The following is a 19,060-nucleotide window of genomic DNA, read 5'->3' on the forward strand; positions in this document are numbered from 1 at the left end:
ACGGGCTGCAGAATGAGTGTGGGGAGACCAGACCCCGGGCTCAGACCATGCTGCAGGGTCCGCCTACCACAGACGGCCATCCAGTGTTTAGTAGGCTGTACCCACAAGGCACGAGAATGACTACCATCTGGGGCAGAATTTGTGTACCGGGGACAGAACTCAAGACAGGTGCTTATAGTATTTACACTTTTCAAAGGAAACCAAAGCGCCTGGAGGTTAAGTACCTTGCCTGTGCTCGCCCAGCTAGTGGGTGCTAACTCCCAGTCACAAACCCTTCCCTCTTTACTCAACCCCCACGCAGATTGAGTCCTTCAGATGCTGGAGGGCTGACTCATGACAGCCTTGAAAATTGGATTTAGCAATTCCTTTACCATCTCTCTTCTCAGAGCTAGAGAGAAATCAAGGAGATTTGATGAATGATATTAGTAGATGAGCTTCTATTATCATATATCACTAGGTCTTTTAAGAGTTTCTTTTTCAGTTGAGGTTAACTTTTCTTCAGATTTAGGCATGTTCTGCTGAGGTTACTTTGTGAATCCTTGTAACTGCTTTCGTCCGGGTGAAGGTCAAGTTCGGGGCCTACTGTATTCTGTGGTGCTATTAACCACTCTCTCTCCCTGCAGATCCGAGTGATGGTGGACCTCTGCAACAGCACCAAGGGCATATGCCTCACAGGTAGGCCGGCCTGGCACTGAGCGAGAGGGGTTCACACTGCACACACGTGGGCTCACCAAAGGACCAGGGCAGAATGAACACCTAGGAACACTAAGAGTTATAAAAACACATATTGGTTTACTTTTACCAGATTTTTTTTTTTAAGATTTTATTTATTTATTTGACAAAGAGAGAGAGATCACAAGTAGCCAGAGAGGCAGGCAGAGGTGGGGGGGCTCCCTGCTGAGCACAGAGCCTGATGCGGGACTCGATCCCAGGACCCTGAGATCATGACCCAAGCCAAAGGCAGAGGCTCAACACACTGAGCCACCCAGACGCCCCTTACCAGATGTTTTTAATGAGCTCAGTATCAATTGAAATATAATTATGAAAAATAATATTTCTGGTATTACCATAGAAATATAGCCACGAAAAATAACTAGGTCTTGGATAATTAGAAACGTGTGGTACCTTGAAATGGGGCCATAGATGTTTTCCTTATTCACATGACATTTTAAAAGAGAGAAAAAAGGGGTATTTGCTTATCAGAAGTAATTGTTTCCTTATACATATGGCATGAACAGGAAGTTCTAGAAGCAAACTGCTAATTAGTCAAGAAAACATTATGAAGAGTGCTCTGTGTGTGGTGTCTACTGTTTGCTAGGTGAGATGGGGGGTTATGTCACAGCTCCCCTCCACTCAGGAAATCAAGGACAAATAAACAGGAGGGAGGGAATCAACAAGGAGGCACACCAAGCCAAGGGACACAGCACGGTTAGTGGGTTGGGCGGTGGGGGGGGGGGGGGGAGGATATGTTGTTGATAGACAATGTACACCTGAACCTAAGGTGTCCTGCCTCCTGCCTGAGGCGGTGGGGGGTGCCTGCCTCCTGTCTTCTGCCTGAGGGAAGTACCTGATTCCTGCCTGAGGGGAGCTGGGTGCTTGATTCCTGCTTGAGATGAAGTGCTTGCCTCCTGCCTGGGTCGGGAGTGCTTGCCTCCTGCCTTCAGAAGCTTGTGGCAAGGAAGAACACAGACCCCAGACAGGTCACCTAATTCAGTTTACCCTAGACCAAGTAAGGCTCTGGCCAGGCCCAAGGATGGACCTACGGAGCCTGATATCAGACACAGCCTATTTCCATCCTCTCCCCCATTCTGAGAAAATGATTTTTGCATTAAAACTCTATGATGGAGGGGCGCCTGGGTGGCTCAGTGGGTTAAAGCCTCTGCTTTCGGCTCAGGTCATGATCCCAGGGTCCTGGGATCGAGCCCCACATCGGGCTCTCTGCTCAGCGGGGAGCCTGCTTCCTCCTCTCTCTGCCTGCCTCTCTGCCTACTTGTGATCTCTGTCAAATAAATAAATAAAATCTTAAAAAAAAAAAAAATTCTACTATGGAGTAAAAGCACAGCTCTCGTGAACTTTAACACATAACCAGAAGACTTTGAAGCCTGATGAAGCTTCTGTTGATCCTTCTCCGTGTCTGCCCTCAGGCTCTGGGGGTGTCCCACTGACAGGGCACACTGGCGGAGGTTGAGAAACCCTGCAGGCTGCGTCCAGCCGTGAGAAAGCCCGTCCTGTGTGCCAGCGTTCTCCCCATGACCGCCCATGACCTGCCCTGCACTGGGAGCTCAGTGCAAGTTTGGTGAACGACTAAACCGATGGTTTATGGAAGTGATTAAATTGGGGGCAGTGGGCTGGTGAGAAAGACATTTCCCTGAAGAACCCTGGGTCCAAGTTTGCCTCTTGTTTGCTTAGTTTAGTTTTAGTGAGAAAAGCTATAATCCTGTGGCTTCTTGGGAAATGCTAATTGAATTACTCAAGACACATTTTGACCCTCAGAGAAAATTAAATCTCTTCGGAACAGCTTGGTCCTTCATTCTGAAACTCTTGTGTCTTACGCACCTTTCTTTCATCTTCGAAAGTCCTTTTCAGAGTTCCTCATGTGACAGTAATGAGCACTAGAAAAACGCTCAGATGGATGGAATTACAGGCACAAAAATCCTGTTGAGAGGCACAGGAAAAGCCTCCTCCTTTTTGATATTTATTATAGAAGTGCTAGAAGGAGAGCCTCGCTGTTCAGTGAATGCTGGTGGAGCTGTCGAGACCACTTAGGGAAGATTAGGGGTGGGGGGTGGGGATTGCATCTGTGCTGGAAATGGGTTGAGGAAGCTATTCTTTGGTACCTCAAAATCTTTTCAAAAGCCAGCACCTTCTCGTTTCATGCCAGCTTGAAACTGAGCCCCCTTTTCACACAAAAGGCTCTTCAATTAAAACTTAGGCGTGAAACTTACAAGTTGCCAAGCGAGGTTGTATCTCAGGACAGATCACGCTGTCTGGACAGGGGGCAGAAAGGTGACAGGATCCAGGACTGCATTGGCAGCTACAGGGGCAAGGGCAGAGAGTCTTGGTCCAGAGCTCCAAGAAGATCCTGGCAGGAGTGGCTGCCAGAGTGGACCCCGGGCTTGGGGCCTGAAGCCCGAGAACAAGATCCAGCTTTACATGGGACTCAGCTTTGAAAAAGCAGGCACTGTGACTTGAGGCTAGTCTAGCTGGGACCGCGAAACCCCATCCCGGTTCCCTTTTCTGGAGGTAGCTGTCCGTGGTCTGGGGACAAAGACGGATGTATGCAGCTGGTAACCGTCAGGCAAATAGTGAGGGCAGTTCAGGAGCTAGAGCAGGTAAGGGTTTTGCTAATGCACATTTTGTGCTTTTGAGTACAAACGGCATGCTTTTCTGGATGCATCCCATCCCAAAGCCCAGATTTCCTGGGACCCCAGAAACATATTTTCTGGAATAGCAAGTGTCTTGAAGAAGGCAGGTTCTGGGCTCTTCACTTCCAGTGGACTCAGAGCATAGGCTTTTTTGGAAAGTCTCACAACTATGACATTACTGACCTGCTTATCTGGGCAGGGGCGCTTTAAATCCACATTGCCTATTCTCCTTATGGCCAAGGGGCTCCAACCCCATGATGGCACTCCTTATGGATCCTTACCCTGTACCCCGGCAGACATGGAGAAGGGATCCCAGCTGCCACGAAGCATGGCCTCATGTCATTCTTTTCTGGCCTTCCAGAAATCTGTACTGACGGATGAGAACTGGCACTTGAAATAAAACCTATTGGCCATCCCTACTCTAAATCTTGAATGTTGCCGTGCCATGGTCCAAAGTTGAAATGCACCAAACAGATGGGATTGGACCAAAGCCACAGTTTAGCGGGGACATAGGAGGAAAGACGCCTTTCCAAGTTAGGTGGCCTGGGACTGGCCCCACGGTTGGTGGCAGGGGCAGCCGCAAAGGGTGTACCGTCGCACACAGGCTGGGTCCTGAGGCCTCCGAGCTGTGGCCAGCACAACACTGGTAAACTGACAGGCTGTTCTCAGAAACAGCTGGAGTTTGCTCATGCTCTCGCTCAGCTGGCCTCACTGAGCCACTAGCCTATTGTTCTAGTTGGTAAGTTCCAGTTCCACATGCGAGAACTAGGGCCCTCTCAGGCCTTCCCTGAAGGACAGCCAAGTACTCCTGGCTCCCAGGGGAAAGGGGAGCCACACTCCCTTTGGCTAGAGCTCCAGTCTGGCCCTGAAGCCTTGGCTGGCTGAATCCCAAGCCCTGGGGAGTCCCTGCTGGGAACAGAAGAAGAAGAGAATCAGGGCCATAGGCCCCACAGGCGCCAGGCCTGGCTTTATCAGGCTTAGCGGCTGAACCGGACCTCCCTTTCTGACATGTTTCTATTTGGATTTTTATTTGGGGGCTTCTTTGTGTTCCACTATTGGTGAGACTTCGGGAAATGTGGTCATTCCTTCCTCATAACTGTCGTGCCCGTGTTTCCTGTCTACATTGAAATCCTTCTAGCAGCAGAGCTTATCCGAGGCGGTGGGGTGGGGGGAGTCAAGATGTTACCAGTTATTGTAAGGACAGAGGGATGTATTTGTCAAGGTAGGTTAGGACAGGCTCTGGTAGTGATTAAACCATAAAATCTCAGTGGCATAACCAAGCAAAGTCTTTTTTTTCTCCATGAAGTCCGGACACTCCAAGTTGGTTCTGGGGACTCTGGGATCCCAGTATTGCCATCTTGTGGTTCTGTCATGTCAATGCCAGTCACCACCACTCCTCTCTGATCTCTCTCAGCAGAGGGGCATTGTTTTGCCTTGCGTGACAATCCACAGACCTCCGATTTACATAACTGGGGCCACTGTGGGTCAGTCTTAGATTTCAAGGAGAAAAAAACTCTAAGCGGCTCAGCTCCTCCAGCATCCGCCCACTTCTCACCGATTCTGGTTAGGAATGTGGGTTGGGGCAGTCAGAGCCTGCTGCGGCAATGAAAATTCAGGGCCCCTTCTTCAAAAAGCAGGAAAAGGGCTTCCTCCTTTCTTTAATGGTTTTACTCTCAACCTGCTATGGTGAGGCTTTTTATTTGCTATTTAGTGCCATACTCCTCAAGGGGAGGGATGCTCACAGAATGGGTACAGGCCCTCACAAGCACAGGAGACGCCACTCTGTGACGAAGGCGTGTAGGACACATGTCGGGCTCAGGCCCCCACCCATGTGGAAGGTGGCAGCAGTCTCTAACCGGGTGGGGAATGGGGCAGATGCATCAGAATCTCGGGAGGCAGCAGAAAACTTGTCCTGCGGAAGCCAGGAGGCAGTGGGAAACAGGGAGACAGTGGGAAGCAGGATCACATGTGAACCAAGACTCCAAGTCCCAGAGACATTCTCCACTGTCCCATCGCTCCAGCCCCGCATACAGTGCTAACATGAACTATGAACTTGGCTGTCCACGTGTATTCCCAGGGTTTCTGTTATTCAAGAAGAGAAGAGTCAAGAGTTGAGAAAACATCCTGATAAACAGTTTTCTCAAGACCCAGTTGGCACATACTATTTGACATTTGACATTAGTATAATGACACATATTTGGGGCTTCTTCTAGGTGTAAGCAGCCTTTGGGCAGCTCTGTAGGCATCCCGAGTGGGCATCAGGATACAGGTTCACCATCACTATAGCCCTCTGCTTCTGGGCTCTTTGGAAGTGTTTGTCTCCTTTCTCTTCTGAAATTCTCTTCTCCATTAGGTTCAGGGCTCAGGACCTCCTGGATTCCCTCCTGTACCTTCGGTTCAGTCTCTCTTTCCTGATGCCTCTTCTATCACCCATCTCCCTCCAGATGTGGTATATGTCGCCCCCACTCTCCATCCCACAATTTGGCTCAACATTTTACTCTTGCTCTCAGACTAAGAGCTCTCAGGCTTTCTAGAGTCAGGGACCCCTTTAGGACTCTGTTGACAGTGACTGGTTCTTTTTCCAGAGACGTTTCGCATCTGGTCGGGGTTCCCCATGACCACCTGCTTCCCAGTCACCTGTGGTGCCTGGTGAAAAAGCACTTTCCTGGGCCCCACTCTAAATGTAAACTGAATTAGATTCTCCAGCTGGGGTCTAGGTAGCTGCATTTTAACAAGCATTCTGATTCTATGGACTCAGATGACTGAGAACTATAACCATAGGTGTCAATGATCCTCAGGTCAATGTCAGGAAATCCTAATCTAAACATTTCTCCATAGCAACATTCTTGGCCATGACCAAACTGTCCTAAATATACAGCTCTAGCCAGGACTTCTCTCCAGTACTCCTGCTGCATAGAAATGGTTATTGGACTATCTTGAGAACTCTTGAAACCTATATAGACAACTGATTCCTGCTTGGTGACCTTTTATCCAATCTACACATCTGAATTTGGTTCCATCTGTAGTCGGGAATGATGACTCATTTCTTCTGCCATCCGTCAGCTCTTCCCATCACCTCCTTACGTGTGTACAAGCATGTGCCATCTGAGGGTAAAAATCATGTCGCCACAGGCTATAGTGGCCCTAGAAAATGTGGTCCCATTTTCACCAAATCATTTTTGCCCAAAATGGGACTGCATGTATAGAAAGAATACATCCAAACACTTCTTCCAAGAGTCATCATTCTCTTTCCATCCAAATCCTCAGTTCCCCATCATCTGAGAGTCCTCCTCTCTTGCCCCTACCCAGTCAGACATAGAGCCCTGCTCATTCCTTCTGCTGAAATACCTCTTGAATTTCTAGCTTTCTCTACAACTCTACAGTTACCAACCAGTTTGTCCACAACCTTGCCCCTCATTTTAACTACAAAGGTCTTCTGGATGTTTTCTCCCCGCCCCACCTCTCTTTCTCTCTCTCTTCTTTTTCCCCAGTTGTATACAACTTCCATCTACAGAGAGGATTTCAAAAACACACAGATTTCATGGTATCCTCCCCCAATTAAGACCTACTGTAGCTCCCCACTGCCTTGCAGACACCACCTACACCTCTCCTTTTGGTGTTCCAATGCCCCACACCCACCCGGCCAAGTACTGACTCAGCCTCATCTCTACACACACCAGGTTGGCCAGTCTTCCTCCTTTCACTCTCTCTGAATCATGCAACGTTCCACCCCCCCGTGTCTTTGTTCCTGCTGGTCCCTGACCTGAGCTGCACAGCCCTCACCCCCGTGGCCGTGTCAGGCTCATTGTTTCTTCAGCACCATAGCTCAAACCTCACACACTCTGGAAACCTTCTCAGACTGCCATGTGCCACACTGCCACAATAGTCCTTGGAGGGACTGCTTTTCTGTAACTCCCTCCCTCGTGTTTCATTGTGGTTTCCAGCTAGATTGTAAACACCAGAGACACAGGGACCAAGATTTCTGCTGCCTAGTAGACTTCAGTGCTAGACACAGGAAGTGCTTAGTAAATGGCTTAGTAAATGGTTTTATGAAAAGTCATAGGCTTGGATTTGTAGAACGACTTTTCTACTCCAATATGGGTAATCATCATATATGTTCTGGAAAAACAGAAGGACCTCAGCCGCTCATGTTATAAGCCCATTGGCTTGTCCGAGTGCTTAAATAAAATAGTTGACAATGAGACTCTCTTATTTGTGGAAGCAAAATTGTTTTGTTGGATTATGTGTAAATGGTTCATCTGAACCCCTTAGATCCTCAGGTAATTACACACTAAGCAAGATGTTTGTTACCTGATCTGGGCCCTCAATTGTTCCCAGGCTATTTCGTGCAACAGAATAGAGACCTGAGAACCAGTTCTGCTCTCAGTTGCCCTAGGTGGCTGGATGAGAGCTCTTGGGACTGCTTTCTCACGACAGCCAGATCTCAGCCCTGCAATGACAGCACCACCATTTCTCGATGCTTACCTGGGCCCGGGCTGCACTAGCGCCCTCCTGTGTTCTTACCAAGCCTCATTTAATGAAGCTGACTGCTTGAGAGATGACTGACATACGAATCTATGGTGAAGCCCACTCAGAAATTATTCTTAGTCCATTGAAACCTAAGCAAAAGTTGGTTTGACTGGCAAATTGTTGAATTGCTTTCAAGGATCTTTTGAGTGAATATGCTGAGTTCTTAATAAAAGGCGTGGAGTAGTTGCTTAGGGCCAGTAGATGGTTAATAATTATTAGGAGGGGATGGTGCCCTTTGATTTGGGGTTTGTGGTGCTGGCTTCACTTTCTACCAGCCATGCTTTATCATCTAAATTTGTTTTTTTGTTGTAGGACCCCCTGGCCCACCAGGTAAGAGCCCATGGATTTTCCCACTTCCTGGGGAATGGGGGGGGGGGGGCTCGTTCCCCAGATGGCTCAGAAGGGATGGAGGCGGGAAAGGGGTAAGAACATGAGTGTGTCCCCCTCCTTGTCTCTACCCAAATCACGAGCTCGTCTGTCCCCTCCCACTCAAGAAGCTGCCATTACTATTCCTTCCCTGTCACTGCAAGGGGGAGTGGGGGGGAGGGAAGGTGGCAAAGGAGGGGAAGTGGGAGGAGAAGATCTGGGAAAGGCACTGATGCCCATCCAGTTTCACTGGCTAAAGCTGATCATATTGAGCTCAGTGACGATTTTTTTAAGATGGTCTTGTTTCCTGTGTTTCGACGCAGGACCTCCAGGAGTCGGTGGGCTTCCGGGACACAACGGATCAGACGGACAGCCTGGTCCCCAGGGCCCAAAAGGAGAAAAAGGGGCAACTGGAAAACGAGGAAAACTGGGTATTTTGGCAACTTTTCTAGTTAATCCCCTATTGATTGTCTCAATTACTGCTTTTCGGACTGGCCCAAGAGGAACATAGTGGGGAGATGGTGTTACCTTTTTGCCTGTGGGACTGGTTTAACTCTCGTCAGGAAGCCGTTGTGGGCTGAGTTGCCACAGGCGTGATTTTGAGTGCAGGCCTGCAAAGGTTTACATCTATCTGGAGAGCGGCCTCCCTGGAAACTGATTCCGCTCTTCTGCTCTCTCCGAGGCAGACGAGGCAGACGGAGGGATGGAAGGGGCCGGAGCAGGCAGCCCTGGGGAGGAATGCTGCAGGGGCTCGGGGACAGCCTCTGTGTGTGCTGACACCCAAGTTCTTCTGAGGCTCAGGTCCTGCCCCGCCCTCTCGCTGCCTCCTCCTGCCCAGCAAATCCTGGTGTCTGACGGAGCGTCAGCTGATTGATGCCGGCCGCAGGTGTTCTCAGCTAGAGGAGTAGCTAGAACTGTTTGAGTAGCCCCCCTCGGGCTGGTACTTGGATCACGTGGTCCCGGCAGCCAGAGTCTCCTATCCTGGCATCGTCCGATGATGACACCGGTGTGGCTGACATCCCCGGAGGGGTTCTACTGCTCTTCACTGAGGGGCAGCATGGCCGCAACCTGAGCTTAAGCCCTGGAAACATCGGTGTCAGACATGTCCAGGGAGCCGTGAGAAGCAGGGGCTGGTGCGAGGCCCAGCAGGCTGCTGTGGGCCGGGGTAGGCACGTTCTGAGGAGCTCTGAGCTCCAATGCTGGGCCGTCTGTGGACAAGGCCAGGAAGATGCCCCGATGCGAGCTGGCCCATGACATGGTGGGGGCCCCACTGCCAGGGGTAGGGACGCCCCAGGAGGCTACCGGGGCAGGCCTGGCCCTGAGCCACAGCAGTCAGGACCGACTCTACCAAACCCTCTTGTTTATTTTCAGCCTCTTAGCTCTGCCATGCCAACTCACCTAGGCAGGCCCGGGGCTAGAATAACTACTAGACCACTCTTCCAGATGACACGGTACCCTCTTCCAGCACCTCTGCTCTTCTAAGCACTTTAACTGAGAACCAGTATAAAGGGAGAAAATTGTTAAATGGCTCTGCCATTCGGTCAAGCCGACGCGCTCCTGTTCCCGGGGGCTGCCTCTGAGAATGGGCCCACATGGTCCCAGTCAGCCCAGTCCCCAGAAGACCGGCCATTCCAGCGTTAATTACAAACCAGTAATGGGCCCTTACATGGTGGATAATAATTGTAATTATAAATGAGCATCGGCGGTGAATAATGATAGCCATCAGTGTGTAGACGTTTGGTTTATTCCAGAAAGGCCCCAGAAAGGTAGTCCAGTCCTGAGGATCCAGCAATGAGTATTTTGAGGGCCAACTCGGGGGGAAGGAAACCTCCACGGTTCACTGGGTGTGGAGCAGACAGGAATGGGGTGACTTTCAAAAAGCTTACAGACCCTTGGCTTTGAAGAGGGGTGTTTGCTTGCCACCCACGACCCAGTGAAGCCCAGACAGATCAAGCTCATTCATCTCTATAATGGTGGGTGCTGTTCTAGATGTTGCAGATCCAGAAGTGAAAAAGCTGACAAAATCCCTACCTTTGTGAAACCCCCATTCCGTTCTGGGCAGATGGACCATAAACAAGCTACATACGTAGGAAAGGATGAGCTGTTCCGCGGTGCTAAGTGCGACAGGGGAAGCAGTGTCAAGAGAGGGAAGGACAAGTGTGTGTATGCAGCGGGAGTGGGGGGGTGGGCTGACCATGGATTGGGAGGCCAGGTAAGGCCCCCTTGGGCCTTTGAGCCAACACCTGGAGATGGAGAGAGAGGGAGCCACAGGCTATAGGGGGATAGGGGGTTTCCAGCACAGTGTGTGAGGGCGGTGTCCCCACAGGGTCTGAGGAGCAGCAGGGCAGCCAGGGCAGCTGGACAGAGGGGATGCAAAACGCGAACCTGGTGGAGATGAGGCCAGAGAGATAGTGGCCAAGTCAGCTTGGCCCTGGTATCGTAAGAACTGTGGTTGGTACTCAGAGGAAACTGGAGAACTGCCTTGCCTCACCAGGAAAGGGAGGGAGGCAGCGGTGGGGCAGTAAGAGGGGGCCCAGGTCCACTCATCAGGGCAGGGGACCAAATCCCATGGGACCTCCAGCAAAGACGCAGATGCTCCTTTGCAGCGGGCTTCCAGCACCGGAGGCCTCCGGGAGTCAGCAGCATTAGAAGGAGAAGCCTTGGCTAAGGTTGAGTAGAGAACCTGAGTCACAAAGGGCCCAGGCAGTTGTCCTTGCCTCAGGCCAGGGGAAAGGGAGCTGAACACCATCCTCCATGTACAAACACAGAGACTGTCTGATGAGCCCCGCTCTAAGGAGAGGTTGTTAAAGCACAGCTCCGCCATCGGCCAGCTGCGGCTCTGACCTAGACCCTGAACTCCAGCACGTGGGGCCGGTCACCCTGTCAAAGGCCTGAATCTGTTCTTTCCTTCCTCTGCTTCCTTCCCTCGTCCCATGATGGGTTCACATCCTACCTGACACTCAGTGTTCTTGCAGGGAGGGGAGACCGGAGCTGGTCAGAGGGTCTGGGCTTTGTTCAGAGAGCACTGAGAAGCCCCTGAGGGGTTGCAAGTAGGAGAAAGTGACAAGGTCAGGTCTGCTTTTCTAAAATGACACTGGGGATGCTGCCTGGAGGGCACACAAAGGGAGCAGGGACGGAAGGAGGGAGACATTCTGAACTTACGCAGATGCAGGTCAAAGGGATGGCAGGCTGGGGAATGGAGAGACTGGTGGAGTTGAGTGATATTCTGGGGAGAAATCAGCAGTACCTGGTGGTGGGTGGATATAAGGAGGGGGTGCCCAAGACTGACTCAGATCTTTGCCCCTGATGACTGCTGTGTCCCAAGTAGGGGAGCCCTGTATCAGCTCAGGTTCAGGGAAACAAGCTTGGCTGAGCATGGGATGTGCTGAGTTTGAGGTGCCTTGAAATGTCCAGGAGGAGATGTTGGGGGACGTTGGAGATGCAGGCAGGTCTACAGTCAGAGGAGACCCTGGGGCCAGAAGTATGCATGAGGGGGCCACCTGAGGCGGTGGGCATGTGGGCATGGGCACTGTCACTTTCAGAGGGAGCTAACAGGAGAGGAGGGTTGAGCCTTGAGAAGCAACAACGTCTAATGACCAACTAGGAGGGGGGTGAGCCAGCAAGAAGGCCAAGAACGGGACTGAGCAGCCAGTAGAATACCAGGAGAGGGTGGGACCATCTGTCAGCAAATATTTATTGAGCAGGTTCCCAGCCCTAGTAGGGAAATAAACAGATGCAGCCCCTATTCTGGAACTTTCCATCTTTGGTGGGAAGGCAGGAATTAGGAGTCGATAGTCAAATCACAATGTGAGATACCTGTTTGAAGGAGAGAACAGGGTTTTAAGAGATATGGTAAAGAGAGGGGGTGTCGGGAAGGTCAAGTGTGTGGTCAGACTTGAAAGATGTGCGCAGGAGGAGGGTGGGCCAGGGGGAGTGCATGGAACCCACAGGGCCCGACAGGTATGGCTGGGGGAAGGGAGATGTTCAGGAAGACCTTCCAGAACCTTCTGATTAGTAGTCTGGGTCTCCTGGTCAGCTCCCAGGAAGGCACCGCAGGGTCTCATACAGGATGTGACCTGCTGGGCCAAGGTCATGACTGTGGAGAAGGAAGTGTTGTGGTTCCAGCTGAGAGTTCCAGGATCAATAGTGATTTGCCAGGCAGGGGTGGGAGAGAGGAGGAGTGGGTGTGCATTCCAGAAAGAGGGAACAACAAGTGCTGTTTCTAAAAACAGGAAAAAGAGCCTGTGTTCCACAGAGACAGGATTCAGGCTGGACTATGCCCTCTAGCAGGATTCTCTGAACAATAGTATGCAAATAGCTAACATCTATTGTCAGGCATGCTACCAAGTATTCTCTATACTTAACCTCTTTTGGCCTTCAAAACAACCCTGAGGAGAGGGACATTTTTGTTGGCCATATTTTTTCCAGCTGAAGAAGCCCTATCTTTCTGGTTCTCAAACAGGTCAAGCCCACTCTTGCCCCAGGACCTTTGCACTGCTTTTACTTTTGTGACAGTGGGCAACTTATGTCCATTTGTGTCAACATTGTCTTTATTGTCCCCCTTTGCTGGGTTTTTCAGGCCCTGGAGGTTAGTTCTAAGCAAGATAAACATGGCTTGGCTGTCATGGGCCTCACATCCTTCCTAGGGAGTCAGACCGTCAGCACATCAACAAGCAAACACAAGGAGAGAATTTCCAGGAGGGGGTATGTGTTTTGATGGAATGGGGAATGTGACCATGTTGGTGAGGCAGGGACTGGACACAGAGGTAGGGGATGAACTTGAGAGGTGGCAACAGATCTGAGACCTGCAGGAAGAGCAGGGAAAGTGTGCTATGCAGTGGGCAAAAGCAGTGCAAAGGTCCTGGGGCAAGAGTGGGCTTGGCCTGTTTGAGAACCAGTTTTGCAACTGGCATCTCCTATGACGTTTGACATTGCCTCAAAACCAAGCATTTGCTTTTTTCCCCCCATCTGTCTCACTTTCTCACTAAGAGTTAGTACTGCACTGTCTTCTCTAAAAACCAAATCCTCCAGCAACAGAAAGAAATGCCCTCCTCTTTATTCATCCCAGTCTTGGGACTGGGTTTTGTGGGACGCCCCCGACCCCTTTTTGCTCCCCCCTGCCTCAGTCAGTGACAGATGGTCTCCCCAAAAATAAGCTGTCCTCCTTCACCCCCTGCCGGGAAGAGGCTGGAGTTGACCCCAGCCACGTCAGGCAACCCCCAACGGTAAAGCTGGTGAGACAGTTTGTTTTGAGTGGGCGCCATGGGGGAAGGAAAATAGCAGAGAGCCACTCCTAGCCGACGAGGCGGTGAGCAGAATCCGGCCTTTCTTCCCTGCAGAATGTGCTGACTCGAAGCCTGCCAGGACTCAACCGGACACACTGCGCGGGGGGCCGGGCCGGGCTGGGCCGCGCACTGTGTGACAGTCAGGCCAGGGAAGTAAGTGCCCCCCCTCGGGTCCTCCGACTGCGGTTGGGATGAGGCGGTGCTGGACCTCAGTGGGGCCACGGCCAGGGCACCACCAAGGCGGGCAGAGAGGAAACTGTCGAGAGAGAGAGAGAGAGAGAGAGAGAGAGAGAGAGACTGACTCTGTGGAGACAGAACATGCCCCACCCTTCCTTGAGGAACGCAGAAAAACCCTCGTGCGCCCAGCGGAGAGTCCAAATACATTCCTAAGCGAAGGTCTTCAGTATCCTTAGCTTCAGGGTCTCACCCCTGTGGGGGGCGTCGGTACCACCGCCACATTCAGGCAGGAGTGGTTTCCTGTCTCACACTAGGCCTTTTTGAGAAAGAGAAGGCACAAGAGGGACGAATAAAGGGGAAATCGGATGCTGATGCGGAGAGGCTCTTAGTGACTCGAATAAAAGCCTGAAAGAGAAAACCCCGAAGTAACCTAACCAGCAGGACACCATTCCCCTGAGCACTGCAGCCCGGGGCACAGTGCGGCCTGGCTCTAGGGCAACGTTCTCGCCTTTTGTGTCCTTCAGATAATGTGCCAAATCGCCTATTTAAAATCCCCACAAAAGGAGGGCACCACTTCCCAGCAAGTGGTCTGGGCAGGTGGGGGGGCGGGGGGGGGCTTCCATGGGGCTGTCAGCGAGGCCTGCGCCTCCCCACCCGGCAGCTACCCCCCACGGAGGGGCGGTCGGCGCCTCCCCGAGTCCCCTCCTTTCGCCCTCCACCGGCAAGGACGACAAGAAGCCTGGTTCGGATGCATCTTCTCTCTCTTTTATTTCCGCAAGTCTACACACTTATATACGCTTACATGACCAATCAGCGAGCAGGGTACAGGAGGGAGCGAATCAGGCTGTGCACCTAAACAAACAACTTCGCTAGCAACCAATGCTGTTTACTTCCTCTTTGGGTGTTCTGCTTAGTCTCACGAGGCAATCCTAACCTGGCAAGTAGCCAGGCGCCATCTTTTAATGGCGGAGGCCGCCCTGGCCAGGGGCCTGCCTCCGACATCTCCCCCTTTTTTCTTTTATGTCAGGGATCGTGCCTGTCTTAGGTTGTCAGTGGCGGGGAATATCCTTACCGGTCATCAGACAGCAGATATCAATGATCTGCATCCTGTCTTAGGTTGGTATATTTCCCCCACCAATCTTACCCGCCCTTGACTACCGATCCAGCATACTTAGCCACACTTGGGGGGATGTTCCAGCCTCGATGGCTAACAAGGCCTGCACCATGGCTTGCTGTTGCTTATGTTGCTGTCGCCTCCAAATTTGCAGTTTCCTTACTAGCAGAATCAAGCCCACTACGAGGATTATCATCAGACCAATTACACTAGCCCATTGTTTCGTAAAGGTTAACACATCTTGCAATGTTTTGATTATCTCTGGGAGGGTTGCAAGCTCAACTCTGGTGTTATTTATCTTTGTTATTCCTAGTAGCAGGTGCTGAGTATAGTTTTGGAATTCTGCGGACTAATTCCCCCGCAAGTATTGGGAGAGCTGTCAGGAGACATTCTGTAAGTCACTCATATTAGTATAGGCTATGGGAGTTACACAAATTGCCAGGAAGGGTACTATACATCCCAGTCCCAATAGGGACCCCCATATGTCCACTTGTTCTTGAACCAAATCCACTCTCTGGTTGACTATCAGGATTCCTGCAGGATTCCTGCAGATGTGCATTGATCTGAGTCTGTGTTTGAAGGGCAGCCGCCGTTCCTTCTGCAAGGGTGTTCACAGCTTCCACAGTGGGTATAGTTGTAGCAAGCGAGACTGCTGCTGCCCTGGCAGCTGCTGTAGATATAGCCAATGCTGTCACAACGGTGGCTGTGATACCAAAATCTCTCTTCTTTCTGGATAGCACCACTGGTAACTTGTCCTCTGGAATGGAAACTGGGATAGGAACATGGGTAGGGATACGCATAATCACAGCCAGCTTGAAGGCCGTGACATTCCAGCACTGGGAAAGATAGCGATTCTTAGTGCAATTCAACGTATCATTCAGCTCGCTAGCATTTGTTATGAGGGAAAGGGACGGTGGCGAGACCCATATGGGAGTGGGCTGATAAGTAATATTATTGGGACAAGACACATTAACTGTTGTCTCAAAGATACTAGAGTCATTTTGTTTATAAGAACAGTTGAGGAATTTGCCACCATTTAACATGGACACTGCTGAGACATCAGTACATGCTCCTAGCAAGTTACAGACCTGCCATGCATCAAAGGGAGAGGAGGGAATATGAGAGAAGAGTTAGTCACTGGTAAAGGATATAGCCATGCTTTAACCACTGCTCACAGCTCTCTGGCTTGAGTCTGCCGCAGGAGGTGTAGCATCCCCAGAGTTATCATCAGCATCTTCAGCATCATGACTGGTGTTTGGAGGCAAGGCTGCACGCACCAGCTGCTCTGGGATCCAAATTGGAGCCTCCTTTTCCTGTGGAAAAACACATACAGACCCCCTACTCCATACTAACACTGGATCTGGTCCGTTCCACTTGCTTGTGAGGATGTCCTTCCAAAGTACTAAAGGCTTAGGGGAAGCAGCAGCATCACTTGCATGTCTGTCTGCAGCTGATTTACCCGTTTTGTCCAACGTTAAAAAATTCAAAATAAAGAGAATGGTGTTGAGCTTATCTTTAGGGGACCTGAAGGTGTCCCCTATTCCTGCTTTTTGTTTATAAAGCGCATTTTTTATTGTAAGATGCGCACGCTCCACAACACCCTGTCCTTGTGGGTTATAGGGTATTCCATGTTATCAAGTGAATGTCAAGTTGTTGTAGGAAGGCTTTAAAGGGTTGTGAGGTGTAGGCTGGACCATTATCTGTCTTTAATTGGCGTGGCTTTCCCCATGCCGCGAAAGCCTGTAGGCAATGGGCGATAACATCTCTGGATTTTTCCCCCGTATGCACTGAGGTGAAAATTATTCCAGAGCAGGTATCTACAGAGCAGGTATCTTAACTTTCCAAATTCTGAAACATGTGTGACATGTGTAACAAACCCTTAGGATTAATCCCCAAGGACGGTGCAGGTAGTAAGATCACGCAATTTCTGCAGGAGACTACTATGTCCCGTGCCTGTGCTTTTGTTATGTTAAATTTGAGGCGAAGACTTAAAGCATCCTGTTTCTTCAAATCCTCCCCTAAGTGGTCCCATTGAAGTATGTTTAGCAAGCCTTCATCTAGGAACCATGGAGCCGCCTTTTCCACTGTATTCAAAAAGGCCCGAGCAGTTTTTGCTTTTAGTGGAGTTCCATTGGCTTTCAGCAGGTCTTCTAAAGACCCTTCCAACCGCACTTTAGATACTTCAGATCCCGTTATGAACACACAGACAACAGACGTGGACATTAAAGACTCGCCCCTAAATTCCAGCTCTAAGGCCGCCCTGCTTCTTATTGCGGACTTGTACAAGATTCCCACCACTTTGATCGTAGTCCCTTCCCCGCTTACCTGCGGTTTCGATAAGAAAATCCCGGCTCTATGGCCGCCCCGCTTCTTGTTGCGGTCTTGTACAAGTTTCCCACCACCTTTGTCATGGTTTTACCCCCCTTACCTGCAGACTTCTCCCTTGCAAGGTTTTTCTATTTTTACTCCCCGCTTTACCGCGGAATTCCCACTTTTGAACGCGGCTAATGTCCCCACTTACGTGCGGACCTTTACTCCCCGCTTTCCTGCGGATTACCTTGCAAGATTCCTTTTATTAGTTCCCGGGTTTCGGCACCATTTTTCGCCCTCGACCCGCAAGGACGACAAGAAGCCTGGTTCGGATACATCTTCTCTCTCTTTTATTTCCGCAAGTCTACTTATATACGCTTACATGACCAATCAGCAAGCAGGGTACAGGAGGGAGCGAATCAGGCTGTGCACCTAAACAAACAACTTCGCTAGCAACCAATGCTGTTTACTTCCTCTTTGGGCATTCCGCTTAGTCTCACGAGGCAATCCTAACCTGGCAACTAGCCAGGCGCCATCTTTTAATGGCGGAGGCCGCCCTGGCCAGGGGCCTGCCTCCGACACCCTCCCGCTGCGTCCCCAGCCCCTCCATCAGCGCCTCACCCACCTGGCCGCGCCACCACCACCACCCAGCCTCTATCTCCCCACTCAGCAGAATCTCATGGTCTTCGTGAAGATGTGGTTTTCGTGGTTGGCTGAAATCTGGCGAATGCGTCTTTGGGCGCTGTGTTGCCGACAGTGATCAACACTTGAAGGTTCTTGAGTACACTGCTGGCTTCCTGGGGGTGGTCCGCGTAGGGTCCCTTGAACTGGGAGGTGCAAATGCCAATGGAGTGTGTGTACCACTTCCGAAAGGCGCTAAGAGTTCCAGATGGAGGTTTTAGGGAATATTGCCTCTGATGGCATCACAGACTCTTCCAGCACGATCTGTGATACGATGGGATGTAATAAACCGCCCCCTGCTGACAGGACTCCAGAAGAGCCAATCGGGGAGTGTAGAGAGGCTTCTAGGCTGGGACGTGGGGTTAATCTGGATGACCTCCAAGGTGCCTTCCAATCCCAAATTCTCAGATTCTCTTGGGACAGTGATTTTGGAATCCTATGGGGCTGTAGGGAGTGGGGCTGGAGTGGGTCCAGATCTTAAGATCTGGAGTGCTACTCTGGAGGGAGGACAATCGCAAGGCTGAAAGGATGACAGTTGGAGAGTGGGCACTGGCCAAGTCGATGAGGATAAGAGAGGGGGCCTGGGCACTTAGCCAGAGCTTATAAGAAGGAACACCTTGTGGGGCGAGGGGCGCCTTGGTGTTCAGTTGGATAAGTGTCTGACTCTTGGTTTCAGCTCAGGGCATGAGCTCAGGATTGTGAGAGTTGTGTTCCACACTCAGGGCAGAGTCTGCTTGAGATTCTTTCCCTCTTCCTCTCTGTCCCCCTCTACCCCTCCTCTCTCTCTCTAATTAATAAGTATCTTAAGAAAAAAAGAAGGGGCTTAGGGACTGGCAGGGTAATTAGAAAAGAAAATGAATGGATCCTAAGCCCTCTTGGTTATAGAGGTTGAGACGAACTAAAGGTCTGTTTGCACTAAAAGATGCCCTCTGGCTCTTCCTTGTTGCCTGAAATCACAGCCACTTGGAGCAGTACCTCTAGGAAGCAATCTCTCCAGGAAGTTGGTGTGGAATTGAGTGTGTGGGCCCTGCAGATAGGGGACTGTGTTAATACATTCACAGCTGGCAGTACCTCTTCCCAATACTAGGCAACTCCTTTCCTTCTCAGGGTCCCAGGGTGCCTGGGTGCTGAGGAGTTCTAGTACAATTTTTATAGATTCCATGAGATTTTCTACAAAACAATCAGCTATCTGAAAGACAATTTGAATTCATCCTTTCCAATCTTGCCTTTTC

At 50.8% G+C, this 19,060-nt stretch overlaps 1 protein-coding gene across 2 annotated transcripts in view; it reads left to right on the top strand.

Moving 5' to 3' along the window:
• GLDN (gliomedin) overlaps positions 1 to 19,060 on the top strand; it is a 70,029-nt gene that overhangs the window by 38,509 nt on the left and 12,460 nt on the right. Inside the window, exons 2-4 of one of the 2 annotated variants that reach the window (XM_059181547.1) lie at positions 624 to 675; positions 8,208 to 8,225; positions 8,585 to 8,692. In XM_059181547.1, the coding sequence (XP_059037530.1) occupies positions 624 to 675; positions 8,208 to 8,225; positions 8,585 to 8,692 (178 nt within the window). The remainder of the gene's footprint in view (positions 1 to 623; positions 676 to 8,207; positions 8,226 to 8,584; positions 8,693 to 19,060) is intronic. The other variant, XM_059181548.1, reaches the window with a different exon arrangement.

This window comes from Mustela lutreola, chromosome 7 (assembly GCF_030435805.1).
Source record: "Mustela lutreola isolate mMusLut2 chromosome 7, mMusLut2.pri, whole genome shotgun sequence".
In the NCBI taxonomy this organism is placed as follows: domain Eukaryota; kingdom Metazoa; phylum Chordata; class Mammalia; order Carnivora; family Mustelidae; genus Mustela; species Mustela lutreola.